This window comes from Gasterosteus aculeatus, chromosome 15 (genome assembly GCF_964276395.1).
Source record: "Gasterosteus aculeatus chromosome 15, fGasAcu3.hap1.1, whole genome shotgun sequence".
Taxonomy (NCBI): domain Eukaryota; kingdom Metazoa; phylum Chordata; class Actinopteri; order Perciformes; family Gasterosteidae; genus Gasterosteus; species Gasterosteus aculeatus.
The window spans coordinates 16,958,732-16,978,264 of NC_135703.1; the positions used below are offsets into that span (position 1 = coordinate 16,958,732).

General features: G+C 45.9%; 1 protein-coding gene across 1 annotated transcript; it reads left to right on the forward strand.

Moving 5' to 3' along the window:
* Positions 1-5,276: 5,276 nt before the first annotated feature.
* rin3 (Ras and Rab interactor 3) lies at positions 5,277-18,789 on the forward strand. The gene is made up of 14 exons (XM_040198674.2): positions 5,277-5,811; positions 8,273-8,906; positions 9,529-9,625; positions 9,735-9,807; positions 9,966-10,057; positions 10,891-11,917; positions 14,213-14,393; positions 14,501-14,672; positions 15,236-15,357; positions 15,477-15,663; positions 15,888-16,019; positions 16,124-16,290; positions 16,655-16,769; positions 18,209-18,789. The coding sequence occupies exons 1-14, from the start codon at positions 5,780-5,782 to the stop codon at positions 18,481-18,483; spliced, it is 3,306 nt and encodes a 1,101-aa protein (XP_040054608.2). The 5' UTR covers positions 5,277-5,779; the 3' UTR covers positions 18,484-18,789.
* The last annotated feature ends 744 nt before the right edge of the window (positions 18,790-19,533 follow it).

Below are 19,533 nucleotides of genomic sequence, written 5' to 3' on the forward strand. Positions count from 1 at the left end.
CCTCTAAGTTGCAATTGTTCTATTCTTCTCTCTCCTGCATGCTCTTATTCCCTCTGGGATTTAGTTTGACCTGAGTATGTTCACTAGGGAAATCATCACCGTCAGACATTTTGGAAATTAGGTAACAAAGGAGGGGAGGGAGAAAGGAAGGAAGGACCTATCCATCTCTCTTCCCTCGTTTCAGTCTCCCCCGCACACTTTTCATTCTCTGGCTCTCTCCATCCCTCTCGTAGCCCTCTCAGTTTGCCCTCTACCTCCCACTCTTCACCTCAGCGTTAATGCAACACGCATCGCTGTGGAGGCGGCAGGGAGAGCGAGAGAGAAAGTAACAACGGCCACTCGCGTACCGTACAGTGCAATTTCCAAAGCATCGTCATCAGCAGCATCATTTCACCATGTACGGCTGTGTGGAAGAACAGGATTTATTTTTAAACAGTAAGAGAATTTCTATGACTCAATATTATAATGTACGTGTTTCGTACTGCTGTACGTTACGCAGGCAGGGATTCTTTGGTTTCTATTCGGTGCAAAGAACAAACTAGCTAGCAAAAGTCAAACGAGTGCTGCAGAAACACAAGCTAAAAAAATGAAAACCAGGGAAGGAGGCGCTGCCACGTTACATACGATAAATACGTTAAATGATTGTCAACGCTGCACAGTCCGGCAACATTCATGACTGAAAGCTAAACTTGAAAATATTGAATCTTCACCTGAATCAGGAACTGAGAAACAGGCGGATTAAAGAAATGGACCCTGTTTGCCCTCAACAAGGCCGACACGACCCAAGAGCCTGGGTCCTGATCCCCAAATCGCTCATTTGGTTTTTAGGGGCCTTTGTAAGAAATGTACACCGTTACAGTTCCTCACCTTCCAAAGCGCTACCTCCTGTAGCCTATTAGCTTCTACGCTGGGTGGAGGTCCGCACATGCAACTCTGCAAGTGTCAAGCAAGCAAGCTATGCTTTCACACGCGTGGAATATTTTACAACATGGAGAAAACCATGCTGGAACATTCCAACAGTGGAAAATGTATGTTTCCAGGCCTTGTGAAAATACAGTGTCATGGAGGCACTGTTTCTAAATATATATCCCATTAATAATAGCTGAAATTGAAAGTTAATTTTGAACAACCCCATTGACAGGTCAACTGGAAAAGCTCAAGAAAACCTACTGCGTGTGACAGACAATCCTATTATCATGGCGCCTGCAGGTGACTATGAGTTTGGGTGACTTCAAAATCATACGCAGGAATATTGGAGCTTGCTAAGAGCGTGAATTGTTCAAAAATGTAGAATGACATGGATATATCGCTGTTATGTATTTAGTGGCTTCTCATTGATCTGCACTGGTGTTCATACAATTTGGGGAGAGTTACAAAATATGCTACAGAAGGTAATTTCCAATAAGCCACATATAGTTATAGTTAAAATGGAAAATATGGTTCCCCCACGTTCCTGATGGCATCTTCCGTCTGTGACCTCCAACTCTCACTGGAGCGTTTCGCAGTCGAGTGTGAAGCGGTCGGGATGAGGATCAGCACCTCTAAATCTGAGGCCATGGTTCTCAGCAGGAAACCGATGGATTGCCTACTCCAGGTAGGGAATGTGTCCTTACCCCAAGTGAAGGAGTTCAAGTACCTCGGGGTCTTGTTCACGAGTGAGGGGAAGATGGAGTGTGAGTTTGGGTGGAGAATCGGAGCAGCGGGGGCGGTATTGCACTCACTTTACCGCACCGTTGTGACGAAAAGAGAGCTGAGCCGGAAGGCAAAGCTCTCGATCTACCGGTCAATCTTCGTTCCTACCCTCACCTATGGTCATGAAGGATGGGTCATGACCCAAAGAACTAGGTCACGGGTACAAGCGGACAAAATGGGTTTCCTCAGGAGAGTGGCTGGCGTCTCCCTTAGGGATAGGGTGAGAAGCTCAGCCATTCGCGAGGAGCTCGGAGTAGAGCCGCTGCTCCTTTGCGTCGAAAGGAGCCAGTGGAGGTGGTTTGGGCATCTGGTGAGGATGCCCCCTGGCGCCTCCCTAGTGAGGTGTTTCAGGCACGGCCAGCTGGGAAGAGGCCCCGGGGAAGACCCAGGACTAGGTGGAGGGATTATATCTCTGCACTGGCCTGGGAACGCCTTGGGATCCCCCAGTCAGAGCTGGTAGATGTGGGAAAGGGAAGTTTGGGGTCCCCTGCTGGAGCTGTTGCCCCCGCGACCCGACCCCGGATAAGCGGCTGAAAATGGGTGGATGGATGGATGGATGGATGGATGGATGGATGGATGGTTCCCCCACGTTTCCATTGGAAAACATGAGGGAAAAAACATTTTGCATTTTTCACTAACAAAATCAATTCCTTTCTTTTTGGACCTTTTCATCAAATGTCACTGAAATCTCTTAACTATTTAACTACTTTGATATTTAAGGACTAGCTTCAAACACAACAACCGGACTAAGACCTATTTTGAGACTTTTAAGGAGACCTTCGTGATTATCACAAACTATGACGTCATTGATGAGGAGGATGAGTATGTGTTTATTACTCAAATGTACAGAATGTTTTTTAATCAAACGTTGGGCAGTGGACGGAGCAACAGAGAGGAAACATGTGGCTCGCAGTACAAAACGTCTCCAGACAAAATGCAGTCAAAGAAAGCACATTTATGAAATTAAATTGATAAAAGCACAGGGAGATACCATGCAAAATGTGTGAGAATCTCAGTTTCAGGTGCAAGCCGTACCTGTGTCTTGCTCAAATTGGACCTGCCGTTTTGTGTGATTGACAGAAACAAAGAGTGACTCACACTCCCCTTCATTATGCTTGTTGGCTCTGTGAGCTCAAGTGGTGAGTGTGTGTGTGTGTGTGTGTGTGTGTGTTGTGTGCGTGTGCGTGTGTGCGTGTGCGTGCGTGTGTGTGTTAAGAGACAGAGAGACAGGAGATGGAGAGAGGCGGCAGAGACAGGGAGAAAGATATCAGCCAACTTCCTCGAAAACACATTGTATGAAAGAAAATCAGTGACTTCTTATTCTTCTCCAGACTGCAGCTGAGCATGTTTGGTTTGATAAGACGAACCACCAGGAGAAGATTAAGCCCAACATCAGTATTTCTTTCTTTGCCCTTGAGGGTACACGTTTGACCCTCAATGTTTAGCCTTAACGCCTTGTTCACACCGAGCAGAAAAGTCACATTTGATGGCTATATTAACACTGTAGCTGCATCATCAGCACTCACAGTAACAGTAACATGGATGCTGCAAAGTGCATGAGAGCAGTGAACGTTGATTGCCAACACGGTCTCTCTTATAACTGTCCTTTAAATCTATTTTGGGATTTAAAGGACATTGGGAATTGAATTGGGATCCGAGTTCCAGCTCGTCGTCAGTCTAATTATGTAGAAAAGCTGAATAAGAAATGGAGGAGTACACACATATACACCTTTCATTAGCATGGGAGAAGGGAGAGTGTTAAACCTATTATATGTTCTAACTATGTGAAGGGCTCAGTGAAGGTCCTCTGCATTTTCATCTCCCTCAGTTGTGTTTATCTCCATCAAAAAACCAACAACGCCAACAACGCTGTCTGAGCTGACAGCTCTTCAACTCACTCATTGCGCCTCTGTTATTGTCATCGGGAAAATCATTTTGAAAGACGGTCAAATCTCGTGGCCTGCTCCTGGTAAACAAATGAATCACCTCAACCAAATGCTCAGTGTCTGTTTCAGCTAGAACGGAAAACGGGGTCTGTGTTCAGAAAGCAGAGGAAAGATGAAGCACTGGCTCGGTCTTCACAAGCAGCACGGGAAGCTTCTGACACGGCATATGGAGGCCTGTGACTGAGCAACATACCAGAAATGACATCTTCAGAGAAGAGCTGGCCAAGTAGGGGTCTAACAGAAGGTCTATTTGAATGTAGAACATAAAGTATACATCATTGTATAGCTTGGAAACAAGCATGTGACCTTTGTAGGGGCATTGACCACCAACGATTACTAAACAATGTGACCTCCTACATCTGTAAAAATCACCAACAGCCCTATAAACCCTATAAAACGTGCAAACACCAGGCTAAAAGCACATCTACGTGATTCATGATGCGTTTGCTGTGGTTTGTCTGAGAGGACTGATACCGAAATCACGATTGATCCAATCAACGATTCAGCGTCTCATTTTCATGGTTCGCTTCTTGCTTTGCAGAGTAAATGTACATTAGCACCACCATGTGCACGTGTTCTGGAGTGATTTGCATGTCATATTTACTAACTTGTTGGAATTGACATGCATGAGTGCAGATTGTGGACTTAAACGGTGTGAAGTATGCATATATTTGCTTGTGATGAGTACATAATAATCTGTTGGAAGTCAGTTCTGGCTCGGTTTGGTACCAACGTGCGCGGACACAACAGCCTGCAGACATCGTCTCACAGAGTGTTATGGTTTTATCTTATGTTTGTACTTTTGCATGACTTTTTAGAACCCAATTGTTTTGTTTACAAAAAGTTTCCTCTAATAAAAATCTGTTTCATCAGGGCCCTTAAAACGTTTTCAATATAACTTTCACCAAAACAACTTAAAACGGCGATGATGTTTCTATGGAACCCCAACTCCGCAACTAAAAACAATGTTGAAGGGATAAAAAGTTGTGATGAAACGGTGTGTACGGAGCCACTGACCATGTTTCCTGCTCTGGGCCTGTGCCTGTGGCGTGCGAGGAGCCCCCCCCAGTGGGGCTTCACTGCTCATCTCGTTCAGCTGAGCGCAGCTCGCAGACCACAGGAAGCAGCTGCACAGGCTCCACGCTCGGCTGCGTTGTGATGCACGTCTGCGTGCGTGTGTGCGGGTGTGTGTCTTTGACCACAGCTGCATGTCCATGCAGACAGTACATGCACATTACATGCACATGTAAGACCTGCAGACTTTTGCTTTTGTTAACAGTGTTAGAATCCAACTGACGTCAGTTTCTAATTAGCATCAATATTTTCATCAATACTCAGGTTTCGGGTTTGTCCTTTTTTAATATTTTCACGCCTGCAAAGTATCAAGTAAGTATCCTGCGCATTTGAAACACTTCACACTGAAAGCCTACCGCATACATATCAGCCCGACCCCAAGTATGATGTACGTCATAAAAGAAATAGCAGTGAATAACACCGAGGTGCGACGGAAGGACCAGACTGTGAGTTTCACACAGTAGAAGAGAAGGGGGAGGTTAGGGGGAGCGGGGGGGAGAACGGGGCGGGGGCATGAAGTTGTACATTCCACAGTCATAAGGGGGGAGCATCTGGAAGTCTTTAAAGGAGAGGGGAGGGCAGAAGGAAGGAGAGGAGGACGCTGGATATTTAGGCCACATCCACAGTTTCCCAGCAGGGTTATTGTTTGTGTTCCTGTCTGAATGTGCTGATGCGAGCAGATGAAGTGAGATGACGTCTATTGGGGGGATTTCGTAACTTTTTTGCTTTAAAAAAAAAAGAAAGAAAATAAGAGGCCAACAGTGGCGTGCGTGCAAGTGTGTCTTGGACAAAAGCAAAAGAAGAAGACGGCAGACAGACAGCAGACAGACAGACAGCAGGGGAAGTCCGGCCAGAGAGCTCGGCCTCTTCCTGCCTCACTACCAGCTCAGGAAGTGGAGGGGAGGGCTGACAGAGAGGCACTTTTCCCCCGTTGCCTTTCCCTCACCTCGCCGTGCTCCGACCCAGCAGCAGGAAGAAGAAGGGGGGGGGGCAGAGGGCAGGCGGGGCCCTGGATGGAGCAGAGACACTGACACAGCACAGCCCAACAGCCCGTCTGTGGAAACACGATGGAAGCCGGCGTCGTTTGCAAGGCCACCAGGTGAGCGGGCGGGTGGGACGCGTCTGTGTCCGCTGCTCCGAGGGACAACGCGACGGGGCGACGGTGCTCCCTGGAGGGGGGGAGGGGGGGGGGGGGTGAGTGAGGGGGGGGGGCTCTTAGAACTGCCACGAAGGGGAGAGCGAGTCGGAAAGTTAGACAGCCAGCGCAGGAAAAACAGATGTGCCGCCTCGGCTGATACTTCAAGCCAAAGCACAGCGAGGGACGAGAAACCATTTTGTGTCCGACATTCGGACTCATTTCGTCCCCGTGGAATCAGACCACGTTAAAGGGCAGAGCGCACCATTACCACGCGTGTTCCCTTCATAACCCTACAGGCTGCAGTTTGGTAATAGTTGGTTTTCGGGTCCTTTCTGCTGATGCAACAGTGTGACTTTGTAACAGTTGGACAGACGCGTTGAGGCTGTTGCGTTCACCGTGTTGTCCCCTGGACAAGGTTACTACATTAGAACGATGACAGTTTCTAAATGTATTTTGTTCAATACACAAGTTTGCTTTGTGTCTGGTACTGTTTATGAGAGTGGGATTTGGGGTCGTGTTAGGTCAAAGGTCAGCGTGGATGATGTCATCAGATTCCTTACTTTAGAGTTGTTTAGTTCTCTAGTATAAAATGACTCCTGCGTTGAAAATGTTACTTAATTTATAGCAAAAGTATCAATAGCAAAATGTACTTAAAGTTTATAAAAATAAAAATTATGCAAAATAATTTCCTTTTCAATATTTGGATATGTATTTATTATCAATGGTATATAGTACATTTTTTTCACTATTTATTCTGGAAAAGGTAGAGTTAATATTCTGTTGGGCAGATCCATCTATAATGGTCGGATTTTGTTCTTGAAAGTAGCTAAAAGCTTAAATAAATGCAGTAATCTGTGAAATCTGCCCGGGTAGTTTGTAGTGAAACCCAAGTATAAATTAGCCTGGAATGGAAACTGCTATGAGGTCATTTACTTCTACTTGAGCAGACACTGCGCTTTATTATGACTCACACGGCCCTTCAGCCACAAACATTGTAGATACATTTGAAAATGTCCTGCTGCTTTCTGTTTGACTGATGTTACAGCCTGTTAGTAAAAATGTATACGAAAATCTTGAACATAAAAATTCGCAGTGATACAGACTAAATAAATACGGAGTGCAACTGATGACGTCACCCTGTTCAAAGTGAACGGGGACCTGCGCCCCGGAAACACACTTTGTGTCTAACCATGTAAAATAAACCTGTTATGATTGCACTTATAACGAGAAATCAATGTTAAATTGACGTTCACTCAAGGGGCGTGGTTAACCACCGCCAGTTCCTATGTATTGTTACGAATTTCTATGTCAAATATTTCGTATACATTTTTACGAACAGGTTTTGGAGATCAGGTCGGATGTTAACTTAACACCTGTGCCCAGCTGTTTCCACTTGTTCCAACTGTGGTACAGGACATTTTATAGAGTACGACAGGTCCTCAAGAAAGTCGGCAATGTGCCGCGTTTAGTGACACAACCTGCAATGATTTATCACCGTCACTGTTGTGGCCACGGCTTCCATTAGTGTCGTTTCCAAATCAACAATTGTAATTTACAGAAAGACAGGGTTTAAAATGATCTTTGCTACATATATATATATAGATAATTGACGTCAAGCATTTAGGCGTTAAACGCTTGTTCTGCTTTATGAATCCTTCAATGCAGCCTTACTAATGCACATTATGCTCACAGCAGACTCATTATGTGCTGCCCCACTGTTGGATCTCGCCTGCATTTGTGTTCATTTGAGTCACCAACATTTCATTAGTTATGGCTGAAATAACCACTATTTCTACTCATGTTTACGAAGGCCCAGATATCCCAGGAAATTGTGTCTGGCTGCAAAATGTCGTCCAGAGGAACTCCGGCTCTCCCTGAGCTGAGCCGGTGTTCTGGATGATTCTGGATTGGTGCCGGGCTTGTTCACGTGCATTCATAGACATAGTCCGGTCTCTGCGCGATGTGCCGCGCTGCAGAGCCCCTGGCTGCCCACCGACAGCTGCAATATCTTTCCCTCCATTATCTGTTTTGTATTTGGTGTGAACACAGCATGAGGTCTTTACCAATGGGCCAATCGCTACAGACAAGGTCGGGACTTTGGGAACCAATGAGAGATGGAGCAACATGTCGGAATACCTCCTATATTTAAGGCTCATGCCTGCACCATCTTTCTGTTTAGTGCCACAAACCCTTAAAGGAGATGGACGCCCCGTGTCCCTCGCAGCAACGGCCTCGGTTCTTCACAGGTTATGAAACACATCATGTTTCACACATCCGCATGCAGCACAGAGGGCGAGCTTCAACTTGTAGGCGTACTGGCCCCGAGTCAGCTGACTGGAGGCAAACTGAAGCTGAGATGAGATATGAACAAATCCGCCACGTGTTTTTCCTTCACTGACCATCGGCTCTTTCCCCTTTACAGCCACGCGAGCCCTGGGACAGGATCCCTTGACACGCCATCCACCCCCCCCACTGCCTCCGTCCTTCCGTCTCCTCCACCCTCCCTGCCCTCCTCCAATCCCCCGATCCGGCCATGTCGACCAAAACCTCCCCCTCCCTTGGTGAAGTCCTCCCAGTCCCCCCTGTGTGCTCCTGCACCTGTGTCCACTCCTCCTCCCCTCCCTCCCCTTCCACCCTCCATCTCGAAGCCCCCGCCTCCTCTCTCTCCCACCCTGAAACCTTCCCCGCCGCTCTCCATTCCTCCCCCTACCCCTGTTTCCCACAACCCTCTCCCCTTGTCTCTTCCTCCCCCCCTGGCTCCTACTCCAGTGTCCCCTGCTCCCCTGACTCCTCTACAGCAAAGTGTCTCCTCCGATCTTACTCCCTCCTTAAGTCCACTTCCCACTGCTCTGTTGCCAGCGATCTCATGCCCCGCCCCCTCCTCCGCTTCTCTTCCTCCTCCTCCTCCTCCCCCAAACTCGGTTATCCCACCATCACCTCCAGCTCTTCTATTAGTGAATCCCATAGATCGGCTGGTTGCGAGCGTTTCCGTATGGCAGCCAAAAGGACTCAGCCGGGACCAAGCGACGAGTGTATTGGAGAAAGAGATGGCTGGGGTGAGACACACACACACACACACACACACACATTGCTCAACTTTAGATTACTACACCCTTAATTTAGTATCATATGTTCTATGACAATCCACTGGATATGCTGTATTGATATAGTACCAGTCAAAGGAAAGGTATGGACACACTTTCTCGTTCAATTAATTCCAAAGGTGTGTCCGTACGTTTGACTGGCACATGTGACAGATGATGATGAAACATGGCGGAGAAATGAGGAGTAATGAATTCCCCCGAGCTGCGTATCTAGCACTTAAAACGCTGCTATAGTTTAGTTATTAACGTGTTGTAGTTCACTGTCTGTATACAAAAAAAAACAGGTTGTGGGTTTCAGTGTCATGTTGTCATGAAGTCATTAGTCACATGAAGTATTGAAAACCTCTCCAGGACTCGTTCTGTGAATCTACAGTCAGAGGTTATTTTCTTTCTTGGCAGGAAACACTGAACACCCATATTGTTGGAACGTTAATTCGTTGCTTTTGCTGTTGTCAGCTTGTGCTAAATAAAGATGTGGTACCATCTGAACGCCGCGTGTACCCTTGCGTTGTGTGTTTGTGTTCAGTGCCTCCATTCTGACCTGACAGTCATAAACACATGTCGTCGTTCACAGGCCTTCCTGCTCCTCGGCGCGGCGCTGTCAGTGCGCCTGCCTGATGAAGGGGGGGCGGCGCCCGTGCACCATCTGACGGTCAAGCAACACAAGACATGTACGCGTTAAACACTAATGCAAAGAGCTTCTATGGAAACACAAAATGCAATATACAAACATGAGCGCAGAGCGGTTGGTGAGTTGCTCTTAACCCGTTTTTGTCCCAGTTCTCCACTTAGACGGCTCCTCTTTGGCGTTTGATGACATCTTCAAATTGATCTTGTTCTACACTGCCAGCAGGTGACATACATATATGTATCTATGTTAACATATGAAGCTCTAACATGCAATATAAATGTATAAACATACCACCATAGATATCAAATGACACGTCTACACACACACACTGTGACGTATTATTAAAACCCCCCCACTAACGATCGTAATCCACCCAAAAGGGACATTCTGGCCGTGCCACTGAGGTTACCCCGCGCTATTACCACGGCATCTCAGCGAGAAGAGTTGGACGTCATCTCTGCAATGGGTGCAGGTAGATGAATCTACATCATTAAATGTTAAGATGTTCTCACACATCTGTATACAAACACTGCCCAAATCAAAGGAATAGAACACACGCAGGTGCAAGAATGTCACTTAAAATCTTTGTCATAGTACAAACACATCTCGTGGCCGTACCTCTGACGAAGTCAGGACAGGATAGAACATTTTGGTAAGATAAATGTCTCATGACAGTCTGGATGATTTGAAGTGAAGTTTATTTTCACGCCATCATGGGGCTCAATGAGCTCGTGAGGAGAACGACTCTGATGCGTTCGGGTTTAAAATCCTGGACAAACGATATTTTAATTCTCGCACTTAGTAAAAAAGTTGTTACAATGTGTTTAGATTGATTATGATTTACTGAGACCAAATGTGAAGCAGAAAAGGGGAAATTCATGCTTAGCTTCCCGTTTTTTTCTGAATTTTATTATTATTTTCTTTTAAATGCAGCCTACTTTTATTTAGTTAATTGAGAGAACATTATTTATATTTGGAGTCACACATAAATGTTCAGTTCTTTGTTACGTGACAATAAATGTTGTCAAAAGAGTTTTAGAATCATATTGAATTCATTTGATTTGTTAGTCGTGTATTGATTACATGCAAATGTTGATACAACTTTATTCCTCTATTTAATCACACTAAGTAGCCCCATTATGATCTTCTTATGACCTTTGCTCCTTTTCTTTTCTAACTGGACTTCTTGACCTTTTAGTTTAAGACCCCTGACCTAGGAGATATTCTAAAAATGGCATTAATTCAGCTACTCAGCTATAAAAGCCACTATATCAGCTTTTTTTAAAACAACGGCATGTGTTGCAGATTTCTGGATGTCCGATCTCAACCGGCCGGTAAAGGACCGGGACCTGGCTTTGGACCAGAACCACAACAGTCTGTACTTGTATGTTAACCCAGTCACCGTGGAGGAGAGTGACATCAAAGACCTAAACCCCCCCCAACCTCCCACAGTCCCCACTCAAATACGTACCTCCTCCCTGCAGAATGGAGAGGTCCCACAGAGGATCAGCACAGAAGTCAAAGGTCAAGCCCAAACCACGCCCACCCAGGACATTAAATACAAACGCCCTCCACCACGACCCCCCAGCCTGAGCTCAGGGTCAGGGACGGGCCTCCTCTTCTCCTTCCCCCCCTCACTTCACACTTCACCTTCAGCAGCCGAGAGAAAAGAGGAAGGAAGAGGCGAAGCAAGCGAGAAAGAAGAGAGGAAGTCAATGTCAACATCACTCACTCCATCGAGGCCTCCCGTTCCCCCACAGGGCCGCACCGCGCCCCCGCTGCCTCCCGCTCCTCTCCGCCGCACCTCCTCCAGGAGAAGCGCCAACACAGAGGAGGCAGAGGGGACGGAGAGAGAGAAGGGACAAGAGGGAGGCGATGAGGAAACAGCGAGTAAATCAGGTCAGCTGGATGAGGGGGTCCAACAGCAGAACGGTAGCCAGCGTCAAGAGAATGAGGTAACAAATGACCGAGAAAAGGGAGAGAGAGAAGATGAGGGGGAGGAAAAAGAGGTGAAAATGGATAAAGCGGAGCACGAACAGAAATCCTGCCCCCACTCTGCGCCATTGATGAAAAAGCCGTCCCGTCCAGTCCCCCCGCCCCGGAGGAAACCCTCTTCACCAGACGCACCTGTGTGCCCCAAGCAGGCAGGGGGAGGATCAGCCAATCAGACCGCTGCGATCAGGGGGCCCCCTCCCTCACCGGCGAGGCGTCCCGATGTGTCCCTGTACTCGCCACAGGGGGGCAGTGTGCTGGTGACCGATCCCGACTCCCCCTCCACCAGCAGCACGGAGGAAGAGGGAGAGCCCAACCAGGAGCAGGAGCAAAGCCCCAAGTAGGTCTGGGAAGGCGTGGAGAGGCTCCTACTCATATTATACTCACCTGCTCCTCATACCAGCCTAATATTCTCACTAACACACTATTCACACTAACACACTATTCTCACTAACACACTATTCATACTAACACACTATTCTCACTAACACACTATTCACACTAACACACTATTCTCACTAACACACTATTCATACTAACACACTATTCTCACTAACACACTATTCACACTAACACACTATTCTCACTAACACACTATTCATACTAACACACTATTCTCACTAACGCACTATTCACACTAACACACTATTCTCACTAACACACTATTCTCACTAACACACTATTCTCACTAACACACTATTCATACTAACACACTATTCTCACTAACACACTATTCTCACTAACACACTATTCACACTAACACACTATTCATACTAACACACTATTCACACTAACACACTATTCATACTAACACACTATTCTCACTAACACACTATTCATACTAACACACTATTCTCACTAACACACTATTCTCACTAACACACTATTCTCACTAACACACTATTCATACTAACACACTATTCACACTAACACACTATTCACACTAACACACTATTCTCACTAACACACTATTCATACTAACACACTATTCTCACTAACACACTATTCATACTAACACACTATTCACACTAACACACTATTCATACTAACACACTATTCTCACTAACACACTATTCATACTAACACACTATTCACACTAACACACTATTCATACTAACACACTATTCTCACTAACACACTATTCATACTAACACACTATTCTCACTAACACACTATTCTCACTAACACACTATTCACACTAACACACTATTCATACTAACACACTATTCACACTAACACACTATTCACACTAACACACTATTCTCACTAACACACTATTCACACTAACACACTATTCTCACTAACACACTATTCTCACTAACACACTATTCATACTAACACACTATTCACACTAACACACTATTCACACTAACACACTATTCATACTAACACACTATTCATACTAACACACTATTCACACTAACACACTATTCACACTAACACACTATTCTCACTAACACACTATTCACACTAACACACTATTCTCACTAACACACTATTCTCACTAACACACTATTCATACTAACACACTATTCACACTAACACACTATTCACACTAACACACTATTCACACTAACACACTATTCACACTAACACACTATTCACACTAACACACTATTCACACTAACACACTATTCATACTAACACACTATTCACACTAACACACTATTCACACTAACACACTATTCACACTAAGCTAGAGGAACACTCATACCGGCCCACTCTGCATAGCAGTGTTCATACTAACCCAGTGTTCTCACTAAGTATGAAGTGGAATAAAAGTGCGATCCAATCCTATAGTGTAGATTTTGTGTACGTGATGACGGACAGGCGTGAGCTTACTGGAGATACTTCACTGACCCACAATGCATTGGCTCTCTTCAGACTGTAACTGCTTTGAAGCACCAGCCAGGGCCCATAAACATTTGAAAAACGTGGTAGGATATATGTATTATAATATAATATGTACTGTAGTACGTGGTTAAGAAGATAATATTTTGTTAAACTGACTATTGGCTGAGCCCTGACTCCCTTAGTTACCGTTGCCGGGCCTGTTTAGCTGTCACGCGGCACATATGTTGAGTCAGAGACGGCTTCCTGTGTGTGTGTCACGTAGGCTTTACCGCTGCTCGCAGACTAGCGAGTCTATCAATTCCAATGTGACATAGTCACATATATTTCCAACATTTAGATACTACATTTTTAAACTAGATGAATGATCTTTGGCTGGATCCCATCTGACATCGTGTGGCGGCAGGGTGCACGACAGAGAAAGACATCCACTCCCACTCACGTTCTCTCCTACCGCCATCGGTTAACCTAATCCTAAATACTATCAATTACTGTCACAATAAATGATAGCCAAGCCGAAAGCCATTGCACATGGTTGCTCGTTGTTTATTGGAACAGACAAATGGCCGAACGTCGTAAGCTATGCGCACTGATTCTTCTCCGTGTAACACGTGTGTGGCCCTACAGGAGTCCAGACCGGTGCTCAGAAATAATTGGCACAGTTGATAAAAGCCTCCAAAGTCACTAGTCGTGCTCGACCTCAGATCAGTGAATCTAACGCAGAGCGTCGGCTGACCGGTTGTGCGGAGTCGAGGGGGGAACACTAACTCCTGCTCTTCTCCAGCCACCCTGCAGAAAGCCGCAGCCCCAAAGCAGCAGTGAGGAGAACCCCCACCACGGTAATGTTGGGCCGAGCCCGCTACCGCCTGTCCACCGTCCTCACAGGCCTCATCAGCCACGACCGCCGCCTCACACAGCGCCTCGTGGAGCTGGCCAGGGACCCTCACAGCTACTTTGGTAACCTGGTGAGTGCAGAGAGAATTCTGGATTTGAACAGTCAGCTGATTGGGATTTAAGTAGTTGGTTGGAAGTTTGAACCGCAAATCAAGCTGAACTGATGTTTGGCATTCAGGTAAAAGAGCACCGCATGTTCACCTTGGAGACCATGTCCAAGCACTCCTCCTCCACGGAGCTGCTACAAGAGATCAGACAAATGATGACTCAGCTGAAGAGTTACCTGCTGCAGAGCACAGAGCTGCAGGCCATGCTGGAGCCTCAGCATCAGTACACGCAAGACAAACTGGGTAAACTTTCCTTCTTCATGTGTGGTGTGGGGAGTCTTGTCCATGTATGTTTTACTACTTCTTGAATTGTAATCCTTAGTCTGTAAAACAGTTGCTGTGTCTTCTGAGAAAGTGTCCTTGATGATGGCTGACGGCAAACATTGAACACAGCATTATTGGTCAGGGTAAATAAAAAATAATAACATACAGTCATGAAGTTTGTCCTCAAATTCAAGATATCTCGGTCTTGTTTGAATTTTGAATTAAAGATATATTAAAATCTCTTGATTTTCACTTTTAAGAGCCTCAAGCTTTTTGAAGTAGATAATGTCTTGAGCCCTTTGGTGAGACGAATGACAATACAATATATCAACCTCAAGATATCCAATATTTTCAAAACTACTAGTAAATGTATCAGTTTATTCTAACACTAGTACATTTCCAAAGGTAGCGCTACCTGTAGTAGTTGGAGGTTTTGTGAAGCCGTTACTTAGTGCTGAGTTTGATCAACACTGTCACATTGAGTCATTTTGAAGAAGGCGATTAGAAAGAGTTTGAAGTGATTCTGTGTGTTGTCCGTGCAGAGAGCCTAGCGGAAGCCGCTCTATGTAAGAGCGTACTGAAGCCACTGAGGGAGCCAATATACGAGCATCTTGAAAAGCTCCACACCAGCGACGGCAGCCTGAAGCAGCTGGCCCAGAACCAGGTGGGGCAGTACGGGGTCACTCCCGCAGGACCAACCGCCCCCCGTGTCCTCTATTCGCAGCAGCACCTGCAGCAGCAGCGGTTGTAATGTTACTGTTGGTGTGTCGTTCTGTGTGTCAGTCTGGCATCCTGGGCAGCACCACCACGGCGTTGGGGATAACCACTGCCGTCCCCGAGGCCTCATCGATGGAGAAGATCAACATCAAACTGAACAACCTCCATCTGGAGTACTCCCCCCAGAAAAAGATCGAGCTCATGTTGAAGGCCTGCAAGCTCATCTACGACTCCATGTCTGTCAGCAGTCCAGGTCCGACCGTCTTTAACCCTTTAACTTATTGTTCTAATGTGGTGGCTTTTTGGGACAGTCAGCATCACTTAACATTTACAATTCAAACTGCTGTGATTATGCTGAAGTCCCAACCCATGCCGACGCCGTTCCTCTGGGCTTGCCTTGTCAGACCCAACATTATCTTGAATGAAGGTAAATCTGATGCGGGGTTATCGTGTAATTGCCTCTAATTGTGTGTTTAGGGCGGGCCCATGGCGCTGACGACTTGCTGCCTGTAATGATGTATGTCCTGGCTAGATCCAATCTGTCCAGCCTGCAGCTGGACGTGGAATACATGATGGAACTGATGGACCCATCGTTGGCACTAGGAGAAGGTGCCCCATCAAGAATAAAGAAGAACAGTTTTTCTGCTTCTATGTTTAACAAATTACTGATCTTGGCCTTGCGTCTATATGTGTGTGTGTGTGTGTGTGTGCAGGTTCCTATTATCTGACCACCACCTACGGCGCCTTGGAGCACATCAAGACTTTTGACCAGCAGAGGTCAGCAACACGGCAGCTCAGCAGAGAGGTTCAGGACTCCATCCACCGCTGGGAGAGACGACTCACGCTCAACAAGGAACGCATGGTCCAAGGATCTGTGCGGGTACACACACACACACACACACACACACACACACAACAACGGCACATTGTGTGATCTGGAAAGGAGTGACTCACATGATGAAAAGAGACAATGAGGAGTGGTATATGACGCTGCCGGTATTAGAATGCACAATAGCTCAAAGAACAATATGCAATATACAAAAGGCAATAATCAATGAGCGATATTTACAAATGACTTAACAGCAAAACACACTGGTAGATTTTATTGGTCTTGTGTTTCGTCAGGCAAAAGAACTGCAAACAATGAATGACATGTATCTCACACAGACTCCCCTAGAGAGACAGGCAGCGATGTTTCCATAGAGATATCCCTCTGTAGCTTCCTGTGTATTTCCACCGTGCAGGACTTTCTGACAGTGTGCTGTCCAGAGATCGGAGCGAGCCCAAAAACTCTGGGTGTCCTCCCCACCACCACCATGCAGGAGCTGGCCGAGCAGTGTGCCACACGCTTTGAACAAGGTAAATGTCTGGAGGAGGCTGTCACATGGGGCTGATACCCCAACCCACACTTCAGTATGTATCTGTATATGAGTACATGTTTCGTATTGTTTTGCTGGGAAATTAAAGATGACAGATTTAGGGACTTTGGAGAGACGAATAAAGAAAAAGAAATATCAACACTGTAAACTGCGCGATCAATTCAATTGATTTCATTTTATATAGCCCAAAACCACAAATTACCATTAGAGGGCTTTAAAGTCTGTACACATGCGACTCGAAACCCTCACATCGGCACAGGAAAAACTCCCATAAAATAAAAAGCCCTTCTCCCTAAAGGAAGAAACCTTTGGGCGAACGCCAGAGGAGGATCCCTCTCCCGGGATGTGTACAGAATGAACAATGGATGTCATGTGTACAGAATGAACAATGTAAAAGATGTATAATGCATTCAACTCCTATAACAGAAATGATTAATTGTGAGTAGTAAGCCACGCGTACGGCAGCTGAATTAGTGATATGCACTAATAAAATGTGGATTATTGTGGAATGAGAGCGTTAGAGAGGAGCTTGGTGTGTCCTAAGAAGTCCCCCGTCAGTCTAAGCCTATGGCAGCTTAACTAAGGGCTGGTCCGGGCTGACCTGAGCCAGCCCTGACTATGAGCGTTATCAATGAGGAAAGTTTTAAGCTTTATCTTAAATGAGCCGATATCACCAAATTGAAAGTTGGTGACCCCGACGTGGTGGTTCCACAAAGAGGAGCTTGATAACTGAAGGCTCTGGCTCCCATCCTGCTTTTTAAAACTCTAGGAACCCAAGTAACCAGCATCTATGGAGGCAATGCGGTGTTACAAGCTTCCGTAGGTGAGGAGAATTCAACGCAGTCCAACGCATCATGTGTTACGTGGCAGCTCTGCTCTAGATTCACAGAGGACATTAAAATGATATTGAACTGTCATCACAGGTTGCTGTTCTACTTACTTGTTTAAGTAAAAAAAAGTTAGTGTGACATAATTTACCTTTAAGCTTATCAGTTAAGTTCACTATTAGCTATATTTGAGTGGCGTAACAACTTACAGCTGTTTGATAACTCACAAAGAATTCCCTCATCAGTCTTTATTGCTCATTATGCGTTCAGTCTTTTCCAAATCATTTTTTGTCAACGTTGAAACAGTTCAGTGTGGTTCAGGCAAAAAAAAAGTACTTTTTCATGATTTGGGGTTTAAATAAGTCACTTAAGCGCAGCTTTGTAATAAATCAAAGTCGACGTTTGGTTTCACACGGGGAAAGAAAGATGGTCTACAGAGTTTTTTCATTGACCACCACACCAATGCATTTAGTGCGAACTGCACGTATTAACTTCCCAGGTAGAGCTCCGTCCTCGGAAGGAGAACAGCCTGTATCCGAACGTTATCATCAATCTCCTGGTAACGTCACGCCTCCTTCTTTCTTCCCCCCAGACGCCTACATCCTCAGTGTGTACATGGATGGCGTCCAGCAGCCACTGGCTCCCACCGAGCTGGCCCTCACGGTGAAGAACAGTTCCCAGCCCGGAGCCTACTGCCTCGTCTTCCACCCTATCGACCAACCCGTCGAGAGGCCCCCGCCGGGACGCTGCTGCCCAACTGACCTGCCTCCAGCTCCCCCTGCAAGGAGCGCGTCCACGGGGGACTCTGCAGCCGAGGACACCGTGGAGCCGGAGGGGGAAGAGGAGGAGAGTCTGATTAGCTTGTAGCCGCACCGGCATAACAGCGTCATCGCTATGGTAACTATATCCCTGTGGCGATGGCTTTAGCGTGGACGGCGTTGTATGTCAGGTCTCAGGGGCAGCTGAAATGGACGCGTGCAGGACGTCAGACAACGCCGCGTGAACCACATAGTGTGATAAGTCACCGATTTTACATCTATATGTTGTTTGGTCATTCCTGATGGAAAATTGAATTCCAAAACATATATTAAGCATCATGAAGTTTCATTCCACATGTGTCTGTGTACTGATACAGACTTCATTGTAAATAAACTTCCTTTTACAATTTGCCAATCCTGTTTCTTCTTTGAAAGTATAATATCTCAGGGAGGGTTCTGATGTGACAGATAACAATTGATGTGATTCAAATGATTTATAGATTAACCCCTAACCCTAACTAGTAAATGCTGATCACGTATACGCATACATGGCGCCAGGGCTGTCATGAGGAAGATTCACTCAAGTTTCCCCTGGTTTTGAGCATTGATTTAATGCCATTTCCTACTGATAAATCGGTTCCATTGGAGTTGACCGTGTTTCTGATGAGAATGCAGGTGGTGCGAGGTGCCACTACTTTGTGTGTGACGCTTGTTATCTGTCTCCGTAACATCAGCGCGTTGCACAGCCATTGTTAAAGGCAGCTACTTCCTGTCTGCAGGTCATTATTTCCAGCCGGGGCCATAACGAAGCACTTAAATGGCAGCAGGCTTCCTCACTGCCGACAAACTTCAGTTTCTCCACCACCTTTTGTCTTGTTTTCATTTCAGTATTTGATATTTTACCAAAGTATCAAATACGCACATACGAATGGACACGTCCCATTTTTTTCCCATCACTTTCTGTAGAGCTCGTGTTTGGAGATGAGGGTCTTCTCAATACTGATATACTAACAAGGTGTCTCTGTACAGCAGTGATGGCCAACTCTAAACCACTAAAACAAGTGTCAACAGACATAAGTTGCTCTATAACAAAAGCATAGCGCATTTATTTTGATATGATCTGTCCAGGAAATGATAGCAGTGCAGAACTAGCGTACTT

Bases quoted from the DNA above. Each gene is read 5' to 3' on its own strand.
- rin3 (XM_040198674.2), top strand. From the start codon at position 5,780: ATGGAAGCCGGCGTCGTTTGCAAGGCCACCAG. The intron at 5,812-8,272 runs GTGAGCGGGCGG...TCCCCTTTACAG, and splicing joins GTCGTTTGCAAGGCCACCAG to CCACGCGAGCCCTGGGACAG. The intron at 16,770-18,208 runs GTAAATGTCTGG...TCTTCCCCCCAG, and splicing joins TGCCACACGCTTTGAACAAG to ACGCCTACATCCTCAGTGTG.